This window comes from Oryctolagus cuniculus, chromosome 12 (genome assembly GCF_964237555.1).
Source record: "Oryctolagus cuniculus chromosome 12, mOryCun1.1, whole genome shotgun sequence".
Classification (NCBI taxonomy): domain Eukaryota; kingdom Metazoa; phylum Chordata; class Mammalia; order Lagomorpha; family Leporidae; genus Oryctolagus; species Oryctolagus cuniculus.
Genome location: NC_091443.1, coordinates 81,504,070 through 81,530,957, shown reverse-complemented (window position 1 = coordinate 81,530,957; position 26,888 = coordinate 81,504,070). Strand labels below are relative to the sequence as shown.

At 39.2% G+C, this 26,888-nt stretch overlaps 1 protein-coding gene across 2 annotated transcripts in view; it reads left to right on the top strand.

Annotated features, from left to right (window-relative positions):
* The window catches only part of ADAM10 (ADAM metallopeptidase domain 10), a 155,326-nt gene that overhangs the window by 121,828 nt on the left and 6,610 nt on the right, over window positions 1–26,888 (top strand). For both annotated transcript variants that reach the window (XM_051821954.2, XM_002718210.5), the window contains 5 exons: window positions 3,091–3,274; window positions 12,890–13,040; window positions 14,442–14,625; window positions 15,313–15,421; window positions 15,938–16,158. In XM_051821954.2, the coding sequence (XP_051677914.1) occupies window positions 3,091–3,274; window positions 12,890–13,040; window positions 14,442–14,625; window positions 15,313–15,421; window positions 15,938–16,158 (849 nt within the window). The remainder of the gene's footprint in view (window positions 1–3,090; window positions 3,275–12,889; window positions 13,041–14,441; window positions 14,626–15,312; window positions 15,422–15,937; window positions 16,159–26,888) is intronic.

The following is a 26,888-nucleotide window of genomic DNA, read 5'->3' as shown; positions in this document are numbered from 1 at the left end:
TTGCTCCTCTTCCGGGCCAGCTCTCTGCTATGGCCCTGGAGGCCCTGCACCCGCATGGGAGACCAGGAGAAGCACCTGGCTCCTGGCTTCGGATCAGTGCGATGTGCCGGCTGCATTGGAAGGTGAACCAACGGCAAAAAAGGAAGACCTTTCTCTCTGTCTCTCTCTCTCTCACTATCCACTCTGCCTGTCAAAAAAAAAAAAAAAAAGTAAATAAATAAACATTTTGGGTCAATATTTGGTCTCTGTTGGGTAATTGTTTTTACAGTCCTTAAGTGTTGAAAAACCATTCTTACCATCGGCATTATAAAAACAAGCTGTGGGCTACAGTTTTATCAAACCCTGATTCAGAGTCAACAATGATCGAGATTGTGTCATATCTACTTGCTGTATCCCTTTTTTTGCTTTGCTAAGGTATTTAAAGCAAATTCATCTATCCTTACATATTATTGTATGCATTTCTGAAAAAAAATTTTCTTAGATACCCAAATGTGATTATTACAGCTAGCAAAATTAATAGCAGTCCTTGATATTATTTAATACTTAGTCCGTTATATTGTCTCCCCCAAGATTTATTTTTTTTTTTTTTATTTGAAAGCAGAGTTAGAGAGAGAGAGCGATCTTTCATTCACTGGTTAATGGTTCATACCCCAAATGGCTGCAATGGCCAGGTTGAGCCAGAACAGAGCCAGCAGCTGGGATCTTTATCCAGGTCTCCGATGGGGATGGCAGGAGCATCACAGGCAGTGGCTTAACCTGCTATACCACATATCCTGTTACATCAGCCCCATATTGGTTTTTAAAGTATATTCTGTCTTTGTGATTTTGGTAGAGCTTATTCAGGTAGCAAGTTTGGGAGAATTTCACTTAAAAACTGTATATCAATTCAAATACTTATAAAATTGGAAATTTTTGTGATTTTAAAAATAACTTGTATACTTGAAGGTTACAATCCCCTAAGTTCTCTAAGTTTGTAAAATATAAGTGCCATTGGGACTGGCACTGTGGCATAGCAAGTAAAGCTGCTGCCTACAGTGCTGGCAACTTATATGGGCAGCAGTTCGAGTCCCAGATGCTCCACTTCTGATCCAGCTCTCTGCTAATGTGCCCGGAAAAGTAGCAGAGGATGGCCCAAGTCCTTGGGCCCCTGCACCTATGTTGGGGACCCAGAAGAAGATCCTGGCTCCTGACTTCAGATTGGCTCAGCTCTGGCTATTTCAACCAATTGGGGAATGAGCCAGTGGACAGAAGACCTCTCTACATCTCTACCTCTCTCTGTAGTTCTGTCTTTCTAATAAATAAATCTTTTAAAAGTATATATTTTATATATTTATAATATATATATAAAAGTGCCATCTAACTAAGTTCTAAGTTTTTCCTCTTTTAAGTGCCAATCAGAAATTAATAATTATTATCAATATTTCTGGGTAAATTATTTAAAATTGTTTACTGTCACTATCAACTTTATTTATTTATTTATATGATTTATACATTTATCTGAAAGGCAGAGTGACAGAGAACTAGAATTAGAGATATCTTCCATCTAATGGTTCACTCCCTAGCTGCCCTCAGTAGTTAGGGCTAAGTCAGGCCAAAGACAGGAGCCAAGAACTCCATCTGGGTTTCTCACATGGGTGGCAGTGATCCAACCATATAGGTATCATTGCTATGGGTCCTCATTAGCAGAGCTAGGACTCTGACCCAGGCACACTGATGTAAGGTGACTGTATCCCAACTGCCATCTGAACTACTAGGCCAAGTACCTAGTGCCTCCTAGTGCTTTAGTGCCTCCTTGGATAATATTGAACATTCTTAATACTTACTAAATTGAAAAATGGTGAGATAGTCTATGGTGACTTCAAGTATTATATAGTATTAGATTTTTTTTCCTCTTAAACTATACTATTGAGAATAATCTTAGTGCCCATACCTTACCAGAAACCAAATTAAATTGTATCAAGTGAAAGCATGAAGCAAGATAATATTGGAGAACAGGACTGAGTTGTTAAATTCTGAATCCAGATTTAGGATAAAGGTAAGAGGTGTTGGGAGGTGTGATATTGGAGGCCGTTGCCTCAGATTGGAGGGTAAAAAATAAAAATAGTTTAGATCAGCGCCAGGGAAAAACATAATACCCAAGGGGAATGTAGAGTTGTTGGGTATTCAAAACAAGATTTTAGTTAAATAGAATGGTTACACTAGAACCCAGTGTTTTTTCTTAAGCTAGAACATGGTGTTTTTCACCCCTTCTAATGTGTTCCAAATTGTTTGAGGAGCATTGTGAGTTTGTTTTAATGCATATCTCTTGGGAGTCGGGGCTGCTGGAATCTTACAGTGTCTCAGCTCAGCACTGGTCTCAGTGTTGGTTGTATTAAGTGTGATTATTTTGAAAAAATTTAGAGAGCTGTGCTTTGGTACTTTTCTATATGTACCTGACACATCAATAACATTTCTAATAGCAAAACCCACTTCTGTGCATATACACATAACTGTCTTCTATTCATTCTGCAAAGCTGTGTTTTTGGTTTTATTGCTTGATTTTTTTTCTAATTTTCATTTTAAATAGGTCACCGTGTTTCTATCCCTAGTCAGCATTTTTACTTCTTTCTTATATACTGATGAATGAGTTAGCTGTCTTAGATTCCTGTTCTGGATGTGCCTGGCCCCTTGTCAGTCTCTCTGTTTTCTTTCTTTTGTCTATCCCACCTTTGTTTTCTCTGAATTAGTCATAATATGTAATTTAGCATGTATTTTAAAGAATATTTAATAGTTTTAAAGTAGCTTATGTGATTGTTACTACTTTTATAAATAGGTGGACTTATTTTTAATAGATTTTTATTAAGGTTTTTCTTTGATTCTGGCCCCCGCTTACAAAGCTATACATTGTTGTTATTAGACCTGTACTGATTTTCCCTCCCTTCTGAGGAGGAGCCCATGAAAAGAGAGAATTGTTTTCCTATTTTAAGGTCCTTTCTAAAGGAGAGTCCACAAGCTTCCATTGTTCTTCTAATGAGAAAATTACATTTAGTCAGATGGCCTGAAAACCTTCTTTTACTTCCTGTTTATATAACTCTATATTCTGTTTGACAGCATGATTCTGGAACAGAGTGCACACCAGGAGAATCTAAGAATTTAGGACAAAAAGAAAATGGCAATTATATCATGTATGCAAGAGCAACATCTGGTGATAAACTTAACAACAATAAATTCTCACTCTGTAGTATTAGAAATATAAGCCAAGTTCTTGAGAAGAAGAGAAACAACTGTTTTGTTGGTATGTATATTTTCCAACGTTTTATTATGAACATTTTTAAACATTCAGAAAACATGAAAGAATTATACCCACCACGCATATTTCACAGTTAACACTTTCCTATTTTTATCAAATATTTTTATTCATTTATTTTTATTTATTTAAAGGGCAGTGTTCCAGAAAGTGAGAGGGGGAGAGAGAGAGAGAGTTTTTCAGTCTGCTGGTTCACTCCCCAAAGGGCCGCAATGGCCGGGGCTGGGCCAGGCCAAAGCCAGGAGCCAGGGGCTTCATCCACAGCTCCCACATGGGCACAAGGACCCAAGGAGTTGGGCCATCTTCCACTACTTTCCCAAGAGCATTAGCAGGAAACTGGATCAGAAGTGGAGCAGCCGGGACTCAAACTGGCACCTATGTGGGATGCCAGCACTGCAGGCGCTGTACAATCTGTTATACCACAATGCCAGCCCCTCAAATATTTATTTATTTATTTTAAAGTATATACTTATTAGTTTGAAAGGCAGAGTTACACAGAATGAGGGAGAGGCAGAGAGAGAGAGAGAGAGAGAGGTCTTCATCTGCTGGTTCACTCCCCAGATGGCTGCAAAGGCTGGAGCTAGGCCACTGTTAGGGCAGGAGCCAGGAGCTTCTTCTAGGTCTCCCACATGAGTACAGGGGCCCAAGGACTTGGGTCATCTTCCACTGCTTTCCCAGGTGCATTAGCAGGGAGTTGGATCAGAGCTGGAGAAGCCGGGACAAGAACAAGCACCTCTATGGGATGCCGGCGCTACAGGCAGAGCTTAACCCACTAAGCTGCAGCACTAGCCCTGAGATACTTATTAATCTATCCATCCTTCATCTCATATTTTTTCTCACTCCAATTTAAAATCAGTTGCAGGCATACTTGATCCCTAGGCATTGTAGTCTATGCATCATTGACTAGACTTCAGTATTGTTCTTTTTAAACATTTATTTATTTATTGGTGGGAGGGGGTACAGGGAGGAGAAATAGAAGGAGAGATATCTCATCTGCTGGTTCACTGCCCAAATGCCTGCAAAAATTGGCCTGGGACTGGGCTTTGCTGGGTCAAAGCAGAGAGCTGGATCTCAGTTTAGGTCTCTCACATGGAGTGGGAGGAACCCAACTACTTGAGCCATCACCTGCTACCTCTCAGAATCTGCATCAACAGGAAAGTGGAATCAGGAGCCAAGAGTCAAACCCAGGGACTCTGATGTATAGTGTGGGCATCTCAACCAGCATATTAACCCCTGGGCCAAATGCCCACCCCTGAAGTTATTTTGATGATTTTTATATAAGAAAAATGCATGTGTTATAAATGTACCATTTGATGAGTTTTGACACATGTATTTGCCTGTATAAACTATGCAGCTTTTAAGATAGGGAACATCTATTAACTCAGAAAATACCTTTATTCCCTTTTTCAGCTAATCTCTGCCATCAGTTCACTTCTAGAGGCAAGCCCTCTGTTTGATTTTATCATATATTTATTTTACTTCTTTTAAAATTTCATGGGAATGGAATTATACAGTTTGAACACTTTTGTTGAAAGTTGCTTTTCGGGCCGGCACCGCAGCTCACTAGGCTAATCCTCCGCCTAGCGGCGCCGGCACACCGGGTTCTAGTCCCAGTCGGGGCGCCGGATTCTGTCCCGGTTGCCCCTCTTCCAGGCCAGCTCTCTGCTGTGGCCCGGGAGTGCAGTGGAGGATGGCCCAAGTGCTTGGGCCCTGCACCCCATGGGAGACCAGGAAAAGCACCTGGCTCCTGGCTCCTGCCATCGGATCATCGCGGTGTGCCGGCCGCAGCGCGCCGGCCGCGGCGGCCATTGGAGAGTGAACCAACGGCAAAAGGAAGACCTTTCTCTCTGTCTCTCTCTCTCACTGTCCACTCTGCCTGTCAAAAAAAAAAAAAAAAAGTTGCTTTTCATCAACATAATAACTTGAGATTCATCTTTAGTGTTTTATTCCTTTTTTCTTGTTGGGTAGTATTATGGTGTATGAATGTTTTACGGGTTTTACATCCTCTCTCCCATTGATAACCACCTGGGCTTTTGGGTTTGTGCTACTATGAATAAAGCTGCTGTAAAATTATTTTTTCTTATTTTAGTGAAAAAAGATAAATTTTTGCCATTTTAACTGTGTAATCCAGTGGTGGTAATTATACTCACAGTGTTGTAGAACCATCACAATTCATTTCTGTACTGTTTCTCATCACCCCAAATCAAAATTCTATAACCATTAAGCAGTAGTTCCTGCTTTCTTCTCCCCTCAGTAATTAGTAATCTCTACTTTCTTTCTGTATGAATTAGCCTATTCTAGGTACCTCATTTAAGTGGGATCACAGTTGTTCTTTTATGTCTGGTTTATTTTGTGTAGCATATTTTTAAGGTGCATCCATGTTAAAGCATATATCAGAACTCTATTCCTTTTTATAGCTGAGTAATATTCCATTATGTGGATATATATTTATATACCTTTTGTTTTTCCATGGTTCTCTTATGCCTCACATGCGGCGTTTACCATATTTAACCTGTGATGTTTAATATACTCTAAATATTCTTCTTTGTCTCATGTATTTTTGTGATCTTTGTCACAGGTTGTAAGTTATTTAAGGGTGAATATTAAGGCCTATTCACATTTGTTCGTATCAAAGTGGAATTAAACATACAAGCATTGAAGGAGAAATTTCTGAGAAAGTTTTCTAAATAAGTGTGACTTTTTTTTTAAGACTTATTTATTTGAAAGTCAGAGTTACACAGAGAGAGGAGAGGCAGAGAGAGAGAGAGAGAGAGAGAGAGAGAGAGAGAGAGAGGGAGGTCTTCCATCTGATGGTTCACTCCCCAATTGGCTGCAACAGCCAGATCTGCGCCGATCTGAAGCCAGGAGCTAGGAGCCAGGAGTCAGGAGCCTACCTCCTCTGGGTCTCCCACTTGGGTGCAGGGGCCCAAGGACTTTGACCGTCTTCCACTGCTTTCCCAGGCCATAGCAGAGAACTAGATTGGAAGTGGAGCAGCCAGGTCTTGAACTGGCGCCCATATGGGTTGCCAGCATTTCAGGCCAGGGCGTTAACCCACTGCACCACAGCGCCTGCCCAGCTTTTGTTTTCAACTGAAATTTTTATTGAGAAAGTTGTAGATCCACATACATTTGTAAGAAATAGAAGATTCTGTGTTGCTTTCATACCCCTCCTCCACCAGTGGTAATACTTTGCAAAGCTATAGAACAATATTATAACCTCGGATATTGGCATTGATACATACAATCCACAGATCTTTCTCTGCTTTTTCTAGTTTTTCATGTTCTCCTTTCTCTGTGTATATTTAATTCCATACATTCTTATCATATGTATAGGTATCTGTATCCACAACTACAGCCACGATTCAAGATTGTTCCGTCAGCACAAAAGTCCCTCATTGTTGCCTCCCACCTTCCTGCTGTCCCTCCTCCACCCTACTAATCTGTTTCCCATTTCTGATTTTTCGTCATTTCAAAAGTGTTATATATATAAAGGGGATCATACAGAATATAATCTTCTGGGAGTCACTCAGCATAATTCCCTGCAGGTTCATCTACATTGTTTCTGTATCGATAGTTTGTTCCTCTTTGTTGCTAAATATTAGTTCCATGGTATATATGACCCATAATTTGTTTAACCATTCACCTATTAAAGGAGATCTATTCTATTTCCAGTGTTTGGTTGTTAGAAATAAAGGAACTATAAATATTTATGTACAGGGGTTTTTTTAAATCTAAACTTAAATTTTTATTTCTTTGGGATAAGACTCCACAAATCTAGTAGATGGACCATATAATAATTGCTTCTTTTGTTTAGTATGAAACTGCCAAACTGTGTTTCAATGTGCCTGTGCTATTCTTACCAGTAATGTATGAATGATCCAGTTTTCTTTGTCTTCACCAGCATTTAGTGTTTTCACTATTTTTTGTTTTAGTCATTCTGATAGGTATTTAGTATATCTTATGTTTTTTTCTCCCAAAGATTTATTTATTTGTTTGAAAGTCAGATTAAGAGAGAGAGAGAGGAAGAGAGAAAGAGATTGTCCATCCACTGGTTCGCTCAGAGAGAGAGAGAGAGAGAGAGAGAGAGAGAGAGATTGTCCATCCACTGGTTCACTCCCTACATGGCCAGAACAGCCAGGACTGAGCCAGACTGAAGCCAGGAGCCAGGAGCTTCTTCCAGATCTCCCATGTGGGTAGTAGCAGGGGCCCAAGCACCTGAGCCATCTTTCTTTGCTTTCCCAGACCATTTGCAAGGAAGTGGATCAGAAATGGAGCAGCCAGGACACGAACCTGGGCCCATATGAGTTGGCATTGCAGGCAATGGCTGTACATGCTACGCCATAACACCAACTCCTACTTTATGGTTTTAATTGGCACTTCTCTGATAACTACTGATGTTGGACATCTTTTCTTTTGCTTATTTTCCATCTGTATATTTTCTTTTGTATTTATTGTTTTTAAAATATTTATTTGAAGCCGGCGCCATGGCTCAATAGGCTAATCCTCCGCCTTGCGGCGCCGGCACACCGGGTTCTAGTCCCGGTCGGGGCGCCGGATTCTGTCCCGGTTGCCCCTCTTCCAGGCCAGCTCTCTGCTGTGGCCAGGGAGTGCAGTGGAGGATGGCCCAAGTGCTTGGGCCCTGCACCCCATGGGAGACCAGGAGAAGCACCTGGCTCCTGGCTTCAGATCAGCGTGGTGCGCCGGCTGCAGCAGCCATTGGAGGGTGAACCAACGGCAAAAGGAAGACCTTTCTCTCTGTCTCTCTCTCACTGTCCACTCTGCCTATCCAAAAAAAAAAAAAAAAACAAAAAAAAACCTATATATATATATATTTGAAAAGCAGAGTTAGTAAGAGACAGAGAATGAGATAGCAAGATTGCAATCTTCTGTCTGCTGGCTCATTCCCCAAAAGTGTACAGCTGCTGGGCCTGGACCAACTTGAAGCCAGGAGCCAGGAACTCCATCTGGGTCTCCCATGTGGATGGTATGGATCATCCCTTGCCTCCCAGGTACATTAACAGGAACCTAGATTGGAAGTGTGGAGTAGCCAGGACTCTAAACAAGCCCTAGTTGAATCCACTGTGCCAGAAGCTGCCCACTGTCTCTGTATTTTCTTTGGCTCAATGTCTGTTCATGTTTTTTGTTTTTTCCTGATGGTTTTTTGTGTGTTGAGTCAAAGATTCTTTTTTTTTTTTATTTTATTTTATTTTTTATTTTTTTTTATTTTTTGACAGGCAGAGTGGACAGTGAGAGAGAGAGACAGAGAGAAAGGTCTTCCTTTGCCGTTGGTTCACCCTCCAATGGCCGCCGCGGCCAGCGCGCTGCGGCCGGCGCACCGCGCTGATCTGATGGCAGGAGCCAGGAGCCAGGTGCTTTTCCTGGTCTCCCATGGGGTGCAGGGCCCAAGCACCTGGGCCATCCTCCACTGCACTCCCGGGCCACAGCAGAGAGCTGGCCTGGAAGAGGGGCAACCGGGACAGAATCCGGTGCCCCAACCGGGACTAGAACCCGGTGTGCCGGCGCCGCTAGGCGGAGGATTAGCCTAGTGAGCCGCGGCGCCGGCCCAAAGATTCTTAATACAGTCTAGATACTAGTTGTCTGTCAGGTACTGGTTTACAGATATTTCCTTTCAGTCTATAACTTCTCTTTTCATGCTTTTCACAATCTTTGGATTTTTCTTCTAGAGCTTGCCTTTTCTTTTAAAGGCACAGATTGAAATAGCATTGATGTTATTTTTGTTATTATTGTCATTGTCAGGGATAGTTTTTCTAATACTTCCCAAGTTCTTTGCTAAAATACCTACAGAGCAATATGCTCATTTTTAAAGGTCAGCATCAGTCAGGAAATGTGCTTTGACTACATGGCTTACAAATAAAGCATCTATAAACTATGGAGTGCTATATTGATTCTTCATTTGTAAACTCTGTTTTCACAGTAAATTTTCTGATTGAAGTTAACCTTTAAAAATGAGCATATTATGGGGAAGGAAATTTATTTTTTGAATTATAAATAAATGTGCATCTTGAGATTTTCGCATTTCAACAGTACTTTTGTGTATTTAAGCTGTTGGGAAATAGCTAGTTTGAAGTAATCATGTATGAGATGAAAATGAGTAGTAAATATTGCAGTAAGAGTTTTCTGACTGTCATTTCTCCTTTTATCCTAATTTGTATGTCACTTGAATTATAATTGCTAGAGCTTTGAAAATCATTATTATTTACTTAATACATACATATGTGCACATGTCTGTTTCTAGTTTTAGGAAACATAAGAGATGGAATAAAATGAAACCAGGATTGTTGGATTGTTCATCGATCTCTGAGTTTTCCTTTAATAGTTGTGGATAAGGACAAGAGAAAGCCTTCTGGATTTAAAACTAATCCTTCTGAAATATTTTTGATTGAGATGTGTTCCCTTCTACTTACTGAGTTCTCAGTTTAAAACCTGTGCTGTGACTCTTTTCCACACTGATTTGGTATAGTAGAAAAAAAAAGTGCATCTGATTTTAAACATAGGAGACCTTGAGTTTAACTTGTGGTTTTCTCCATTCTGGGATATGTGGTCTCAAAGAAGTCACAAATCCCTGGAAGTTTGTTTTCTTTTCTAGAAAATGAAGGCATTTGATTTTTCTTATTCCCAGTAGATTCTAAAGGCCTGTGGTTTTGTTATTATTGCTTATTTACAAAGAGTAGTATTCCTATTCCAATTTTAAACTCCATTGCTGGAAATCAAAGAAAACAATTGAAGGAATTTTCTAAAATTATTCACTGGGTCTAAAGCTGCTATATAACCTTGTTAATCAACCAAGATCTGGCCTAGTACTGTTGTGCTCTTAGGAATACAAAAGGTATATATTATGCTCTTAAGAATTCAAAAGGTATAAATAGTAGACGTTTTCTTCCATTAAGGAGCTTGGTCTAGCTGAGGAGCAAAACTAATGTACATTTAAAAAAAATAGCTTATTGGCTGATTACAACCAGCCATATGTAAAGTGGACCATTACATAAGACAAAATTACCCAGCTTCTTTAACAAATAAATAATGTAAAAAGAAAAAGGGGATGGGGAATTTTTTTATATATATTGAAAGAACTTAAGAGCTATGTCAACCAAAAGCTGGGATGGGTTGGATTATGGAAAACCATGTTTGGAACCAAGTTCAAAACAACAAATTACCTCTTTCTCTCTCTTTCTCTATAACTCTGCCTTTCAAATGAATAAAATAAATCTTTAAAAACAAACAAATGGGGGCCGCCGCTGTGGCATAGTGGGTAAAACCGCCGCCTAGAGTGCCAGCATCCCATAGGGGCGCCAGTTCAAGTCCTGGCTGCTCCTCTACTGATCCAGCTCTCTGCTATGGCCTGGGAAAGCAGTAGAAGATGGCTCAAGTCCTTGGGCCCCTGCACCCACGTGGGAGACCTGGAAGAAGATCCTGGCTTCGGATTGACACAGCTCTGGCCATTGCAGCCAACTGCGGAGTGAACCAGTGAATGGAAGACCTCTCTCTCTCTCTCTCTCTCTCTCTCTGGCTCTCCTTCTCTCTTTATGTAACTCTGACTTTCAAGCAAATAAATAAATCTTAAAAAAAAAAAAAAGCCCAGCAAATTATAGACAGTTGAGGAAAATGGAACATGGATTGACTATTAACTATTAAGCATATTTTTTTTGGATTGGATAATAGTATTATAGTTAGGTTTAGAAAAAAAATATCTTTTAGAGATGCATCATGAAGTGTTTAGAGGAATAATATGTCATGTGGAGTTGTTACTCCAGAATGGTCAGCACTGTGGTACAGCAGGTAAAATTACCACTTGTGATGCCAGCATCCTGTATTGGAGTGCTGGGTCAGTCTCTGCTGCTGAGCTTCTGATCCAGCTCTCTAATAATGGACCTGGAAAAGCAGTGGAAGATGGCCAGAGTTCTTGGGCGTTGCTACCCACATGAGTAACCCTGATGGACTTCCTGGCTCCTGGCTTTAGACTTGTCCAGTCTGGTCCATTGCAGCCTTTTGGGGAGTGAACCAGCAGATGAAAATTGATCTCTCCCTCTCTGCCTTTCTAATAATTAAACAAAAATTAATCTTAGTTGTCGCTCCCCCTCTTCGTGGAGGAGCAACACAGGACCCTGCGCTGTTCTTTCGTCTGCTCGGCCCTCCCCGGGTTTGCTGCTGGTTCTTCCCGGGTTGGCTACTATCCCTTCCACCTCCGTGGAAGGGCGGTTCCCCCTGGCCACTTTCCCCACTTCCGCAGGGAAGCGGCACACCGCCGGCCGGCTTTCTCGGGGGCTGCACAGGTGTTCCCCTTAGATGTTCCTGGTGCATGCCGTCTCTCTCCTCCTTTATAGTCCTCCTCTGCCAATCCCAACTCGGCTGCCCACACGCCGAGCACGCTGCTCTCCTCCAATCAGGAGCAAGTCCTACAGTTTATTGGCTGAACTGGAGGCAGCTGTGTAGAAGCTGTTTTCTTCTCTCCCAGCACCATATTGTGGGAGAGCAGATGCATAGAATAAGTCTTAATTCCAGTAACAGTCTAGTCCGGGTTGCTCCCCACACTTAGTGTAGGTTTTACTATATGATCATTAAGTACAATGAAAATAGATCTTTGTAAAATTAAGAGTGGGAGAGGGAGGAGGAAGTAGAGTTGGAGCATGGGCGGGTGGGAGGGAGGGTAGGGTGGGAAGTCTCACTATGTTCCTAAATCTTTATATATATATAATATACATGAAGTTTGTATAACTTAAGTAAAATTTTAAAAAAATCTTAAAAGTTACTCCATTACAAAAGTTGTGAGAGTAAATAAAAGAACAACACCTTATTGTCGAGAGTTGTTACAGTTAACTGCTTGGTACCTGTTATTTCATTGTGCCTTTTTTTTTTTGGACAGGCAGAGTGGACAGTGAGAGAGAGAGAGACAGAGAGAAAGGTCTTCCTTTTGCCGTTGGTTCACCCTCCAATGGCCGCTGCGGCCGGTGCAACCGCAATGATCCGATGGCAGGAGCCAGGTACTTCTCCTGGTCTCCCATGGGGTGCAGGGCCCAAGCATTTGGGCCATCCTCCACTGCACTCCCGGGCCACAGCAGAGAGCTGGCCTGCAAGAGGGGCAACTGGGACAGAATCCGGCGCCCCGATCGGGACTAGAACCTGGTGTGCCGGCGTCACAAGGCGGAGGATTAGCCTAGTGAGCCATGGCACCGGCTATTCTTTTAAACTTTGATTTGTGCATGATATTTTCTGTAACAAGTTTATTTTATTTATTTATTTTTGGTTAACGAAGAATATAATTTGCATTTGTGTGACATGTCATGTATAGTCATTATTCCTTAAAAGCTCAGTGTGCCATGGCCTAAATAACAAGTTCCCACTTTTAGAAGGGACCTTAGGAAGGACTATTAGATCAAATCCCCTCATTATATAGATTAAGAAAATGAGACTCCTAAAAGGGAAATAATTTTGCTGAAGGTCACATTGATAGTTAATAGTGGAGCCCTTCTTAGGTCATCTGATCCCTAGTTGTACTTTTCTTATCAAAGTTTTTTTTTTCTCCCTTCATAATGAAGCGCCAAAGAATTTGTGCATTTTAATAAAATGAATGTTTATTTTCCTTAGAATCTGGCCAACCTATATGTGGAAATGGAATGGTAGAACAAGGTGAAGAATGTGATTGTGGCTATAGTGACCAGTGTAAAGATGAATGCTGCTTTGATGCAAACCAACCGGAGGGGAAAAAATGCAAGCTGAAGCCTGGAAAACAATGCAGGTACCTTGCTAATTCTAGTAATGTTAATGTGCCTGTGATGTCACCTGAAAGTAATTATGACAGAGTCAAAACTTACATTGAGATGCATGTGATTCTGAAACTTTATTTGTTGTTATGTTTTATTTATTTTTCTGAAATAGCATTGATCAGTGCTCTGTATTGTCAGTTTGAACTACTTGCAATTTGTGTGGTGTTAAAAAAAAGGACATAGGAGGAATGTACAATAAAAATGAGAATCTGTTCCTAACTTTAAAGATGAGAGTGTCTTCCATATTTTTACAATTTTTATTTATTTAATTTATTTGAGAGGCAGAGAGACAGAGAGAGCTTCCATCTGCTGGTTCACTTCCCAGGTCCACAAACTGCCAGGTCTCGACTAGGCCAAAAACAGGAAATGGAAGCTCCACCTCGGTCTCCTATGTGGGTGGCAAAAACCCAGCCACTGGAGCCATCACCTGCTGCCTTCCAGAGCATGCAATTAGCAGAAAGCTGGCTGACATCAGGTGGTGAGCCAGGACTTGAACCAGGCATTCTGATATAGGACCATCATCTTAACGTGTAGGCCAAATGGCTGCCCGCTTTCATATTTTTAGAATCTTAAAGTGTTTAGGTAAATGGAATCCATCTACTTTTGTAACTATGTCATATAATGATTTTGTTAGATTACTTTGGCAGTGGTAGATATAAGCAAAAGAATATTGTTTGTCCAGTACTTTTTAAATGGCTGTCTTATCAGTTTGATTTCAGCATAAAAATATGAGAAATGCTGATAAGTTACTAATGTGTAATGTAATGATGAAAAACACTGATAAATTGCATAACTGTTAAGTCAGTTTTTATTATATTCTTTCACTAAAAGCAAATAGAATAAAAATGTTGAATTTTTTTATTCATTCCCCAAATATGAATTTATTTACAAATATTTTGACTCCTTAAGCTATTTAGACTTAATCACATATTACATGTGAGATAATTTAACATAATACAATTGTGCCTTTTTACATTAGTGCTAATTAAATGTTTTAATCAAAGCAAATACCAAATTAAATACTGTGATAAATCTCTATGACTTCATTTAGGGAAGAAGTGATTACTTGTAAAGTAAAAAAAAAATAAATACTAAAAGAAAAAAAATGATGAATATTGTATGCTTTGAGAAACAAGACGTTTAATAGCTTTTCTACACTTACTATAATGTTTAAATTTAGTTAACTCATATCACTTCTTGGCCTATTGGCTAAGATCAAGTGTAGTTAACAATTATTTCAATATTTGAAATTGTGTATCAATAAAATACTTAGCATTTAAAAGATAAGATTTATGATTTAGAAATTAGGGCCATATTCAAGGAGCTAGAAAGTACCCACTGTTTACTTTGTTTAACAACAATGTTTTTTCTAGTCCAAGTCAGGGCCCCTGCTGTACAGCGCAGTGTGCATTCAAGTCAAAATCTGAGAAATGTCGGGATGATTCAGACTGTGCAAGAGAAGGAATTTGTAATGGCTTCACAGCTCTCTGCCCAGCATCTGACCCTAAACCAAACTTTACAGACTGTAATAGGCAAACACAAGTGTGCATTAATGGGGTAAGGATTAGATTTTAGATGTTTTTTATTTTATAAACTCTACTCTTTCAGAATAATTGTTGACACTTAAAGCTACATAAAGAAATTAATCTTGGTCTTTTGTTTCAATAATATCCCTGTCTGTTCCCCACATAGCCATGAATGTGTAAGTGACACAAGTGCCTGGTGGCTTTCAATTAATTATTGACTTTTTTTTCATCTTTCCAACTACATGTGTTCAATATATATTCTCTAGAGCAATACAACTCTAGTGTATTGTACAGTTCTTTTCTATCTAGTGATACAACTAGACAAGTGACTGTCTATTCTGCTTTTAAGTTTTTAAAATATTTCAGTAGCCTAAATAAGATAACTTTTTTTCATTTTCTGTTAATGTGAAGTCTTTCAAGCTTTCATAGATAAATTCCATTTTCTGTACATGAAGAAAATTTCATTTTCTCTGCTTATAAAAAAACATAATAACTAGTATAACTACTCTTTCTCTACTTTATTGTTCTTTAGTTGCTATCTACTTTCACTTATTCTTGTTCAAATGTAAGTATAGGATCCAGTTCTGATATTCATCTCTTTATTTTTTATTTGTATTTCCACTTAATTTTTCTGATATTGGAAGCTTGCATCTGCCTATATAGTACTATGAATAAGGGGTTTAACCCCATATAAAGATTACTTTGTCTTTCATTCCAGCAATGTGCAGGCTCTATCTGTGAGAAATATGGCTTGGAAGAGTGTACCTGTGCCAGTTCTGATGGCAAGGATGACAAGGAATTATGCCATGTCTGCTGTATGAAGAAAAGTAAGGCTCTTACAATACAAGAATATAAAATCTGCTTCAAAAACCATGATTTGCTCCTAAATTTTAAGTCTTAAACTCTGATATACAGTTTGGACAGATAGTTTCTTGCTAAATATATCCTCTGAGAAAATTATTAATGTGTCTTTAGCATTTTTAATAATTATTAATTTTAGCAGTATTAATAATTATTAATTGTATCTTTAGCATTATTGTACCTGCAATGTTTTAAAAATGATAACTAGATCAAACATTGCCAGCTTTATGACAGTAACTTATATAAACACTATTAGGGTGTTTGTTTTAAAGCCATTGTAGGTGTTGAGTCAAGGTTTGTCGATTGTTTATATATTGTAGCATTTAAGGTGAATCACTAATGGTGTTACCCAGTCTAACTAGTACAGAACTGCATAACGTATCATGATAATGATTTTAAGCAGTTTCTTCTTTCCTCCTCTTTTCCTACTGGCCTATTAGGAAATATGATCTTCAACTTAACATTTGACACTTCTTTTCCAGTGGAGCCATCAACTTGTGCCAGTACAGGGTCTGTGCAGTGGAGCAAGCAGTTCAGTGGTCAGACCATCACCTTGCAACCTGGATCCCCTTGCAATGATTTTAGAGGCTACTGTGATGTTTTCATGCGATGCAGATTAGTAGATGCTGATGGTCCTTTAGCTAGGCTTAAAAAAGCAATTTTTAGTCCGGAACTTTATGAAAATATTGCTGAATGGATTGTGGTAAGTATAGTTTTTATTTATAAAGAAACAGTTAAATGCTTTGATTTTAATTTTACTTGACAGAGGTCCCTAATGTTGTGAGAAAAAAAAATCACATCTTGTTTCTACTAGATTTATTTTTATCTTAAGGCTTACATTTTAAATATCAGTGATTATTAATTCCCTCTGAAATGATAAGAATTTCCACCTGAGTATTATTCACCAATTGATTAGTAGATGATGGGAGTAATTTTGTTTTACTCCACTCTAGTTTATTTCCTAAATGGATTACTTCATGTTGGTCTATATAATTAGAACAGTTACATGAAACTCTTTCCTCAAGCTGTCTTGGAAAGCCCTGCTTGCTTTTTATATTTCTCCCTTGTTTCAGTATGATAGATAGCCAGCTGTGGGTTCTACTTTGCTGAACAGGAGAGATAAAAGAGAAATTGGTGATTTTTATGAAGGTTTTTTTCTGATCTTTCAATATAATTTCTGGGTCTTCATCTTGAATGATACAGGAAGTGTTCAGCAGGGTAAGATGAGATACAGAGCCTTTTGCAGATCTGTTAATAATTATGGATATCCATCCAACATCAATCTACGGAACAGTATTATTTTTAAGTCCACATTGCTCCAAGTTGAACAAATGTTGAATTATCTGAAATAGTCTTAACAATTTGCTGGGAACAACTGTCTCAATGCACTTAAGTGAGTGTATTAAAATATCCATAAGAAACTTGCAAATGATGTGTTTGAGAATGTGCTGGTGTGATGTCCCTGAACTGAATGTAGTTTGCTGTGGAAATTGACTCAGAACTAAGATCCCCAAGTTTCCTAAATTGTTTCGTGTGTGTGTGTGTGTGTGTGTGTGTGTTCATTTGGTAGTAAGGATGCCTTAAAAGTACACAAGATGTTGTCTGAGTGGATGGCAGCCTTTTTTGGTGTTCTAATAACATAGTATAATAAAAATTTTATAGTTATTTCTAGCATGATTTTTATTATCCATAGAAAGAATAATACTTTGCATGTTAGAATATGTGACTTTTAGGCTGGCACTGTGGCTCACTTGGCTAATCCTCCGCCTGTGGCGCTGGCACCCCCAGGGTTCTAGTCCCAGTTGGGGCACCGGGTACTAGTCTCGGTTGCTCCTCTTCCAGTCCAGCTCTCTGCTGTGGCCCGGAAAGGCAGTCGAGGATGGCCCAAGTGCTTGGGCCCCTGCACCCACATGGGAGACCGGGAGGAAGCACCCAGCTCCTGGTTTCGGATCAGCGTAGCGCCGGCCGTGGCGGCCATTCGGGGAGTGAACCAACAGAAGGAAGACCTTTCTCTCTGTCTCTTTCACTGTCTATAACTCTACCTGTCAAATAAAAAAAAATTAAAAAAAAAAAAGAATATGTGACTTTTAGATAATATAAAAGACTATGAAGTTGGAGAATTGTTGAGATTGGATTTAGGAGACCAAATTTCAAATCAAATAATTGGACAGTTATCTTAAGTCTCCTTAAAACCTGATATGCTACTCATTTTTGTGCTCATGTGGTTGTTGCATAATAGATGTTCAGTGAATATTTGTTAAGCCAAGGTGCTTTCTGGCACCATGGTGAGGTGGAATGAGCACAGACTTGGAGCCGCATGAGAATTCAGGTCATCTTTTTGGCATTTGTCGATTCTGTGACTTCAAGCAATTCACCTTTTTGGCTTCTTATTTCTGTATTTTATTTCCTACATATTTTATTGATTTGAAAGGGAGAGAGGGGGTAGGGAGATGTCTTCCATTTCCAGTTTACTCCCCAAATGGCCAAAATGCCTAGGCTATGCCAGGCCAAAGCCAAGAGCCAGGAACTCTTCTGGGTCTCCCACATGGGTGGCACAGGACTGAAGTACTTGGGCTGTCTTCTGCTGCTTTCCCAGGTGCATTAGCAAGGGGCTGGATTGAAAACAGAGAATCTGGGAGTCCAGCTGGCAGTCCAGTATGGGATGGTGGCATCACACATGGCAGCTTTTCCCAGCATTACCCCAGCCACAACACTGGCCCCTTCTCTTTCAACTCAGATCCATGTTTTTTTCCTTCCTTTTTCTGATTATCTTTTATAGGTTGAAATTTGATTACTTGTTTACTGTAGAGGACAATTTATACTGAAAAAGAAATCTGTTAATGAGAGTCTCAAGAGTTTCAGTCTATTGAATATATGGCATAGATATTTTTGATTTTCTAGGTTTAAATCCTACCATCTGAATATGGTATTTTTTCACTTTTCTCTATTTTCATTGACTCAAGAAATTGTTTAGACTTTCGAAAGTTCATTTGTTCTTAATAATTTAGAAATATTTAATAGACATGATCTTTTGACTATTTAAAATCTTTTCTGTTTTATATTTGAAGATTTAGTGAAATACTAATTTCATTGAAGTAGCAACATGAACATGAAGTCTTGCTTTTTTTTGCTCTGAAACTGATTAATCATGTGCTTTTAGAATTTGAGTGTAGACTAGCACATGGCTTTTATTGTGTATCGTTGACATCGTTTGCCACTTATTTGAATAGAACAGCCTATAGTGCTGGAAGAGTACCACTAGGCTGCGGATGCATTTGTGGACATTAACCAGATTAGCAGTAAGATAACAGACATCTCGTTCTTCAAAATCTATTTGTCTCATTTGATTATGTGCAGAGTTCACTTGCATAGGAGAGTTTATTATGTTGATAACCTGTGGTTTGGCCTTGCATCATGTTAGGGCAGTATCTTTTAGTAGGTTGCTAAGGTGTATGAAGCTGTGAAAGAGGTGGTTCACTGACTCTCCTTCCCAGTGGTGTGTGCCTAGTAGCATTTTGTCTATGGCACACTACCCTGCCTTTTCTCCTCATATGGGGCAGAGTAGGAAGAACCCTCACAGTTTGGTGCTTCATGCCATGGATTACTGACTGGGACTGGTGTCATGGAAATGATACTTTGTTTTCTGTGGAAGAGTTATATTTGACAACCCTTGTGTGTGTGTGTTTTTTTTTTAAATATTTGTTTATTTATTTGAAAGTCAGAATTACAGAGAAGGAGAGACAGACAGAAAGACAGACAGAAAGACAGACAGAAAGACAGACAGAAAGACAGGAAGGAAGGAAGGAAGGAAGGAAGGAAGGAAGGGAGGGAGGGAGGGAGGGAGGGAGGGAGGGAGGGAGGGAGGGAGGGATCTTCTATCCACTAGTTCACTCCCCAGGTGGCTACAACAGCCAGGACTGGGCCAGGCTGAAGCCAAGAGCCAGGAGCTTCATCTGGGTCTCCCACCTGGGTGCAGGGGCTCAAGCATTTGGATCATTTTCCCTGCTTTCTCAGGCACATTAACAGGGCGCTGGATTGGAAGTGGAGCAACCGGGACTTAAACCAGAACCGATATGGGATGCTGGCACTGCAGGTGGTGGCTTAACCTGTTATGCCACAGTGCTGGCCCCAACAATCTTGTTTACATTTTTTCAAAAGTACATTGACTGTATTTGCTGAGTGGTTGCTGCATGTCTGACTATGAGATAATGATAGGCATCCTTTGACTTTATCAAGGAATCATCTAATTCTTGAAAAGTTTGAGGGCATTCACCACTAAATCTGTTGAGACCTTGTATAGTGATCTCCTTTTCTTTAAATGGAGGGCACTTATAATTCTTTTTCAGTTTTTTTCATAGTTGATGTGTTCTGATTTTGCTATGTCTCTTCCTCCATTGTAGAAAACTGTCTTTTACCTTGATTTTTGTCCCTCATATTTATTGTGTTTCTTCCTTCCTTAACTGCCTACTATTTTGTATTTTCAGATTTTTCAGGATGTTGTATTTTTAATTGTCATTTTGACAAGAGTCAACACTTTCTCTTTTTTAATTTCCGCTCTCATTTTGCTCTAATTTTATGAATCTAATCATAAAAGTTAAGTATCTTGTATTCTTTATGAATGAAAGATTTAGAACAATGTTTCCCAAATGCTTCACAAAATCCTAATTTCATGAGCTGCTCTGTGGGTTTGATGTTCAAGTGAATCTGGGAAACACTGCTTACTGTAGTCACCTCTTAGAAGTTTGTGAGAAATCCTGTAAGAAGTGAATCTTTGTAACCTCGTTTTTCTAACTTAACTGACCCCAGAAACCCTTATTTCATAGAAGGCTTATGAAAATCTTAACTGTTTTTAGAAATCATTGGGTAAACATGGATTAAGAGCAGTAGTTCTTCATCCTGGTTGTACATGAGAATCACCTCAGGGCTTAGACCAATTAAATCAGTTAAAAGAGTCTCTTGGGATGGGACTTAGTATCTGTGTCTTTTAAAATGTCTCTAATGTTGGTGAAGAGCTAGGTTGAGAACCATTCATCTTGAACAGGGATTAGCAAAGTATGGCCACTGGGCCCATATTTATTTTTGCTTGGCTCACAAGCTAAGAATGGTTTTTACTAATTTAAAATAATTGAGGGGCCAGCGCTGTGGCTCACTTGGTTAATCCTCCCTGCTGTGGCCTGGGAGGGCAGTGGAGGATGACCCGAGTGCTTGGGACCCTGCACCTGCATGGGAGACCAAGAGGAAGCACCTGGCTCCTGGCTCCTGGCTTCGGATTGGCGCAGCGCCGGCTGTGGCGGCCATTTGGGGAGTGAACCAACAGAAGGAAGACCTTTCTCTCTCTCTCTCTCTCTCTCTCTCTCTCTCTCTCTCTCTCTCACTGTCTATAACTCTGTCAAAAAATAAATTAAAAAAAAAAATTGAAAAAATTTAAGTCATCAAGATAACATCCTTTTGAAACTTACATGAAATTCAAATTTCATTGCTCATAAATAACATCTTATTGGAACACGGCCATGCTTATTCATTTATATATAGTCTAACTGCTTTTGCACTTTGAAGAGTTGCAACAGAGACTGGCTGCGCAAAACCTCACATCTTTATCTGGGCTTTTATAAGAAATATTTGCCAACCCTTGATCTAGAACAGTAACCTCAAGGTGTAGTCCATTGACCAGCAGCATTAGTATCACCGAGGAACTTAATGAAATGCAAATTCTCAACCCTCATTTCAGATCCTCTGAACCAGTAGGCGATGGTGCATGGGAATCATTTTTCCCCCAGACTCTACAATGCAATGAATCCTTTTTAAAAGCCTTATAATAGAAAGTTTTTATTTTGTCATCTTTTTGAACACCTTCACCTTTTTAATTTTCAAATTTTATTTATTTGACAGAGGAACAGAGCTCTCCCATCTGTTGGTTCACTCTAAATGCTAGCAACAGTCAGGGCTGGGCCAGACTGAAGCCAGTAGCCAGGAACTTAGTTCAGTACTGCCATGTACACCCAGCTACTTGAACCATCACCTGCTGCCTCCCACAGTACACATTATTAGAAAGCAGAAGTCGGGGCCGGCGCCGTGGTGTACTAGGTTAATCCTCTGCCTGCGGCGCCGGCATCCCATATGGGCACGGTTTTAGTCCAGTTGCTCCTCTTCCAGTCCAGCTCTCTGCTGCAGCCTGGGATAGCAGTAGAGGATGGCCCAAGTCCTTGGGCCCCTGCACCCGCATGGGAGACCAGGAAGAGGCTCCTGGCTCCTGGCTTTGGATCAGCACAGCTCTGGCCGTTGCGGCCATTTGGAGAGTTAACCAACGGAAGGAAGACCTTTCTCTCTGTCTCTCCCTCTCACTGCCTGTAACTCTACCCGTCAAATAAATAAATAAAATCTTAAAAAAAAAAAAAATGCAGAAGTCAAGAGCCAAGCCAGAACTTGAACCTAGGCACTCTGATATGGGTTGCAGGCGTCCCAAGCAGTGTCTTAACCTCTGTGTCAAATGCCCTCCCTTACTTTGCCTTCTTTCTTTGTTGGAAATGGAAGGTGGTTGTCAGCCCCTAGAGTCCTTACTTCCTTGCCGGATAGAATAAGCCACTTCTGAAGCATTAACAACGAAGATGCAGTATTATCCTAGGGCCTAACATATGGTAAGGATGTAGTATATATTTGCTAGATGAATGAAACATTTATTTTCTTTTAAGATTTATTTATCTATTTGAAACTCAGAGTTACAGAAAGGGAGAATCAGAGAGAGGGAGAGAGACAGATCTTCCATCTGCTGATTCACTCCCCAGGAGCCAGGAGTTAAGCAGATTTCTTAATTGTATTTTATATGAAAAAGAATGAAAATTGTGCATATTGTCTTTAACTTTGAAGCTACGGAGTTTTCATGTTCCTATCTGTGTATTTTATCCTGAGCCCAAAGAAACCAAAAGTTTAGTAGCCAGTTGCTTTCTGTTTGACAAATTACTGCTGATGCTGCTGGTGGTGGAGGTTTGAAGGACAGGAGAAGAATGTTTAGTCACAGTCCAGGTTACAATATCTTTTGGAGGAAGGAAGTTTTCTCCAGCTGCACAGATGGCATAGTCAGTATCATCACAGGAGCTGTAGGCCACACAAGGTTTTGTGACCCACAGGAAGTTCACAGTGCATTTGCTGGGTGTGGAAATTGTTAAACACTGGAGTATACACAGAAAGGATTATATAGTTGACATTTTCTGGAGATCTTTAAAAAAATAGATTATCTTTTTAGCTGAATAGACTCGAATGCTTGTCTGACCATCCCCCCTCACATACTTTTCTTATTATGTTTTATCATTTTGTTGTCTTATAGGCCCCTTTTGTTTATTTAGATTATTAAATTAAACACTTGGAATTAATACTTAATAAATTAGTAAATCTTAGTTATTTACATTGGCATTGGCTATATGTCAATGACTGTATTGGACAACATCTGTTTCTATGTATAATTATTTTGTCAATGCCGATTTAACTTGTTAACTTCTAGGCTATGCTTCAAACTTTGGAATATCTTCTCTTTGTCTTCTAAGTTTCATATAACCTTTGTGTGTGACAGGTACGAGGCTGGCACAGTTTATACTGATTAAATGCTTGTTGAATGAATGATATGATAGATATCTTTTAGACTGATAGACAAATTGTCATCTTTTCTTTAGAGTTGAAACATAGTTTGCATTTACTAGGCTGGTTGATATTCTTTCCCCTGATTTTATAGTGTATGTAGAAGAAAAAATATTTAATTTAGCATTTCACACACTCATAATTCTCTTTTAATGGGAGCATTTAAAAAAAAAAAAAAACCCTCTAACAAAGGTGGCCATGCTTTCTAACACTCTGAAATGTACTATTATTTTGTTTAGTTTTTCTTGCTCTTTTCTATCCACTGGCATATTTCATTTCTCCAGATACTAAATTCTAAAAAGCTACTATCATTGTCACTGAAACATCTCAAACTTTGGGCTCTTAAGGTACATAGATACTTGGAGAAATTAGAGGAAGGCCAGCAATACTGTGCTGGAAGGTACTGGATGTGCTCAAGGCTTGAGTGCTGAATTTTAGTATCTTTTGATCTGAACTGGGACTAGGTCTTTGTTACCTTTGTTTTCTATAGTTTTAACCTCTATTAAATCCAGACTTTCTCTGTTCAGTCTACTGCTCTTACTGCCATACAACTTGCATTTTCCTTATTTCAGACGATATAAATACTGAAAAACTGACTTTGGAGGTACCAAAAACATAGTATTGTATGTCCTATCTCTGTTGTAAGAGCCATGCTGTTAGGCAATCTAGAAATATAACAAATGAGCAATTAGAAATATTTCAAGGTCTGTATAGAATAAATGATTCACCTGTAATGATTTGTCTAAAGGCTTTTTTTTTTTTTTTATGGTAGACTAGCTACTAGGTGGGAAAATACAGATTCAAGGAGCTCAGTTTCCAATTTGAGATAGAGAAGACACATAGAAGGTACCTAGAAAGTGTTTTCAGTCCCGTATGCTGTTCTTACAAAGTGGGAGAAGCTAGTGGGGTAGGCCTCTTTAAGAGGGCGATACTAGAACAAGAGGGCATAGAGATATTTATGGAAAGACTGTGGAACTCTTCTAATTTCAGAGACTTTTGAGAAAACAGATATAAGTATAAATCACTTAAAGTTTGTTTTTAAAATTAAAATACATTCACACATACACGAACTTCTGCATACATATATATCTATATCTCTTTCCCTTTTCCATTCTCTCTCCTTTCTGAACAGTTCTTTTCTAAATGCCTTTAGTTGAGGCCAAATGTAGTAATGTCCTTACCAGGTTGAAGGGCTTGAAAGTGGCACAGACCACCAGAGTAGCGATGAGATGGGTGCCCTGCAGAGGGGTGACTGGCTTGGGATGCCACAGTGCAGGTAGGGTAAGGAGGGTGGGACTAAAGGTATCAAAGCTACTTTTAGAATTAGCTTATTCCAGGGAAGGTTTAGCAAAAGAACAAGAAAAATCTGAAACTTGTTGCTCCAGAAAGTACGAAAGTACTCAAAGTATTCAGAGGATGGTGAAGACATGTCCAAAAGACACAATGATAACAATGAATTATAAGCCATTGTATAAAATAGGAAACCAGGAGAGAATAAATAAATATATAAATTGAAAGTCTGATGAAGGACAGGATAATTACTTAGTTCCAAATTGCATCCCTACAAAATACTTATTTATCGCAAAAGTCTGGTGAAGTTTGGCGAATAATACCTTGATTAGGTGAACAAGTTAATATCACCAGTAATGAAGTCAAAAGTCATGTGTCACCTGATAGAATGCAGTGAGAACACAGCATCGTTTCTATGATATTCTTATCAAAGATTTTTGACTTGAATCTTAAGAAATATCAGAGAAACTCAAATTGAGTGATAGCCCTATATAAAAAAAAGTATGTCATAATCTTCAAAGGTATAAAGGTCATAAAAGCCAGAAAGACATGCAACCTTTCTAAATGGAAAGACACAAAAGAAATGTGGCAGCTGAATGCCGTATGTGACTCTAAACTGGAAGGTATTGGGACAAATACATGGTAGTAATATATCAGTGCTAGCTTACTGATTTTGATGGTTGTGTTCTTGTTCTCTAGGAAAATACTCTGTGTTGTAGAAATTATATGCCAGAATGTTTAGGAGTGACAGCATAGTGCTAGCAACTTACTCTCAAGTCGTTCTAAATTTTAAAAAGTTCTTTATTTTGTTGTACTTGCAGTTTCTCCGTAAGTTTGAGAGTCTTTGAAAATAAAGCAAATTCCAAAAATGGGGGTTTGGAAATCCCTTATGAACACACAAAAAAGGAATATTTTGTCATACTATGCAATTTTAACATCTATTACTTTAATTACATCATTGCTGCTGGATAAAGTGAATAAGAAATTTGTTACAAAATCCTAAATACAGAAAGTTTTCTTAAACAGAATTTTGTTGGAAATGATTAGCAGTGACTACATATATATTAAAATAATCTGTGTTATGCCAGTGTATATATTTATGGTTTTTAAAGTTATAAATATTTTGTATGATGTTTATTAGTGCATGCTGTCTTAAACTTTGAATGTTTGGAATCACAAAAATAGACTTCAGATTTCTTAAGAATAAATATAATTTTTCTGCCAATAAGATCATACCAGTAATTTTGAAGATATTTTTTGGTTTGGCTCAATTTAATACAATGTAAATGAGAAGTGAAGTTATTGGTTCCTCCTTAGACTGGATAAAGTTTTTGCTTGTTGCTACAATCTGTATATCCTTCCACTTTTCATATTAAAAGAGGCAGTTAACCTATAAATGAGTGAACGAGTGAAAAGAAAAATACTGTGATATAGTTTATAAGATGAAAGCTAAGATATATAAAAGTTACTTCATAACAGTAGTTTGCGTCTCAAATTCCAAGTGAAATAGAGGAAGAGGAAATAGGGGTTTCAAAAGGGATAGAATTTCAGTCTTAACTATGATAGTAAGATAATAGCTTAGGCTAATGAGTATTTTTTTTTCTTTTTTTTGATAGGCAGAGTGGACAATGAGAGAGAGGCAGGGAGAAAGGTGTTCCTTTACCATTGGTTCACCCTCCAATGGCTGCCGCGGCCGACGCACCATGCTGATCTGAAGGCAGGAGCCAGGTGCTTCTCCTGGTCTCCCATGTGGGTTCAGGGCCCAAGCACTTGGGCCATTCTCCACTGCCTTCCCGGGCCACAGCAGAGAGCTGGACTGGAAGAGGAGCAACTAGGACAGAATCCGGCGCCCCGACTGGGACTAGAACCCGTTGTGCCAATGCCACAGGCAGAGGGTTAGCCTGTGAGCCGCGGCACCAGCCGCTAATGAGTATTTTAAAAATCTGTCATGTAGCAGATAGGGATGCCACCTGCAGTGTCAGCATCCCATTTGGGTGCTGGTTTGAGTCCTGGCTGCCTCACTTCCCTTCCAGCTCTCTGCTATGGCCTAGAAAGCAGTGGGAGATGGCCCAAGTCCTTGGGCCCCTGCACCCATGTGGGAGACCTGGCAGAAGCTCCTGGCTCCTGGCTTTGAATCCACACAGCTCCAGATGTTTGTGGCCATCTGGGGAGTGAACCACCAAATGGAAGGCACCTCTCTCTCTCTCTCTGCCTCTGCCTCTCTGTAACTCTTTCAAATAAATAAATCTTTTTTTTAAAAAAGGTATCCACTAGTAGAGTTTAAAGCAAAGTATATACCTTATAAGCCTTGGAGAATATAAAAGCAAAACAAAAAGAATAGTCTATAAGATGCATAAAACAAAGGAAGTAATCAAACCAGAAAATATTTAATAAAATGGAAAAATACAGAATAAGCTGTATACAAGATGACTTTAATTTTGCATGTATATGTATGTGTGTATGTATGACATAGTTATATATAGGAAAAACACTGAAAGGAAAATAAGATTAAGT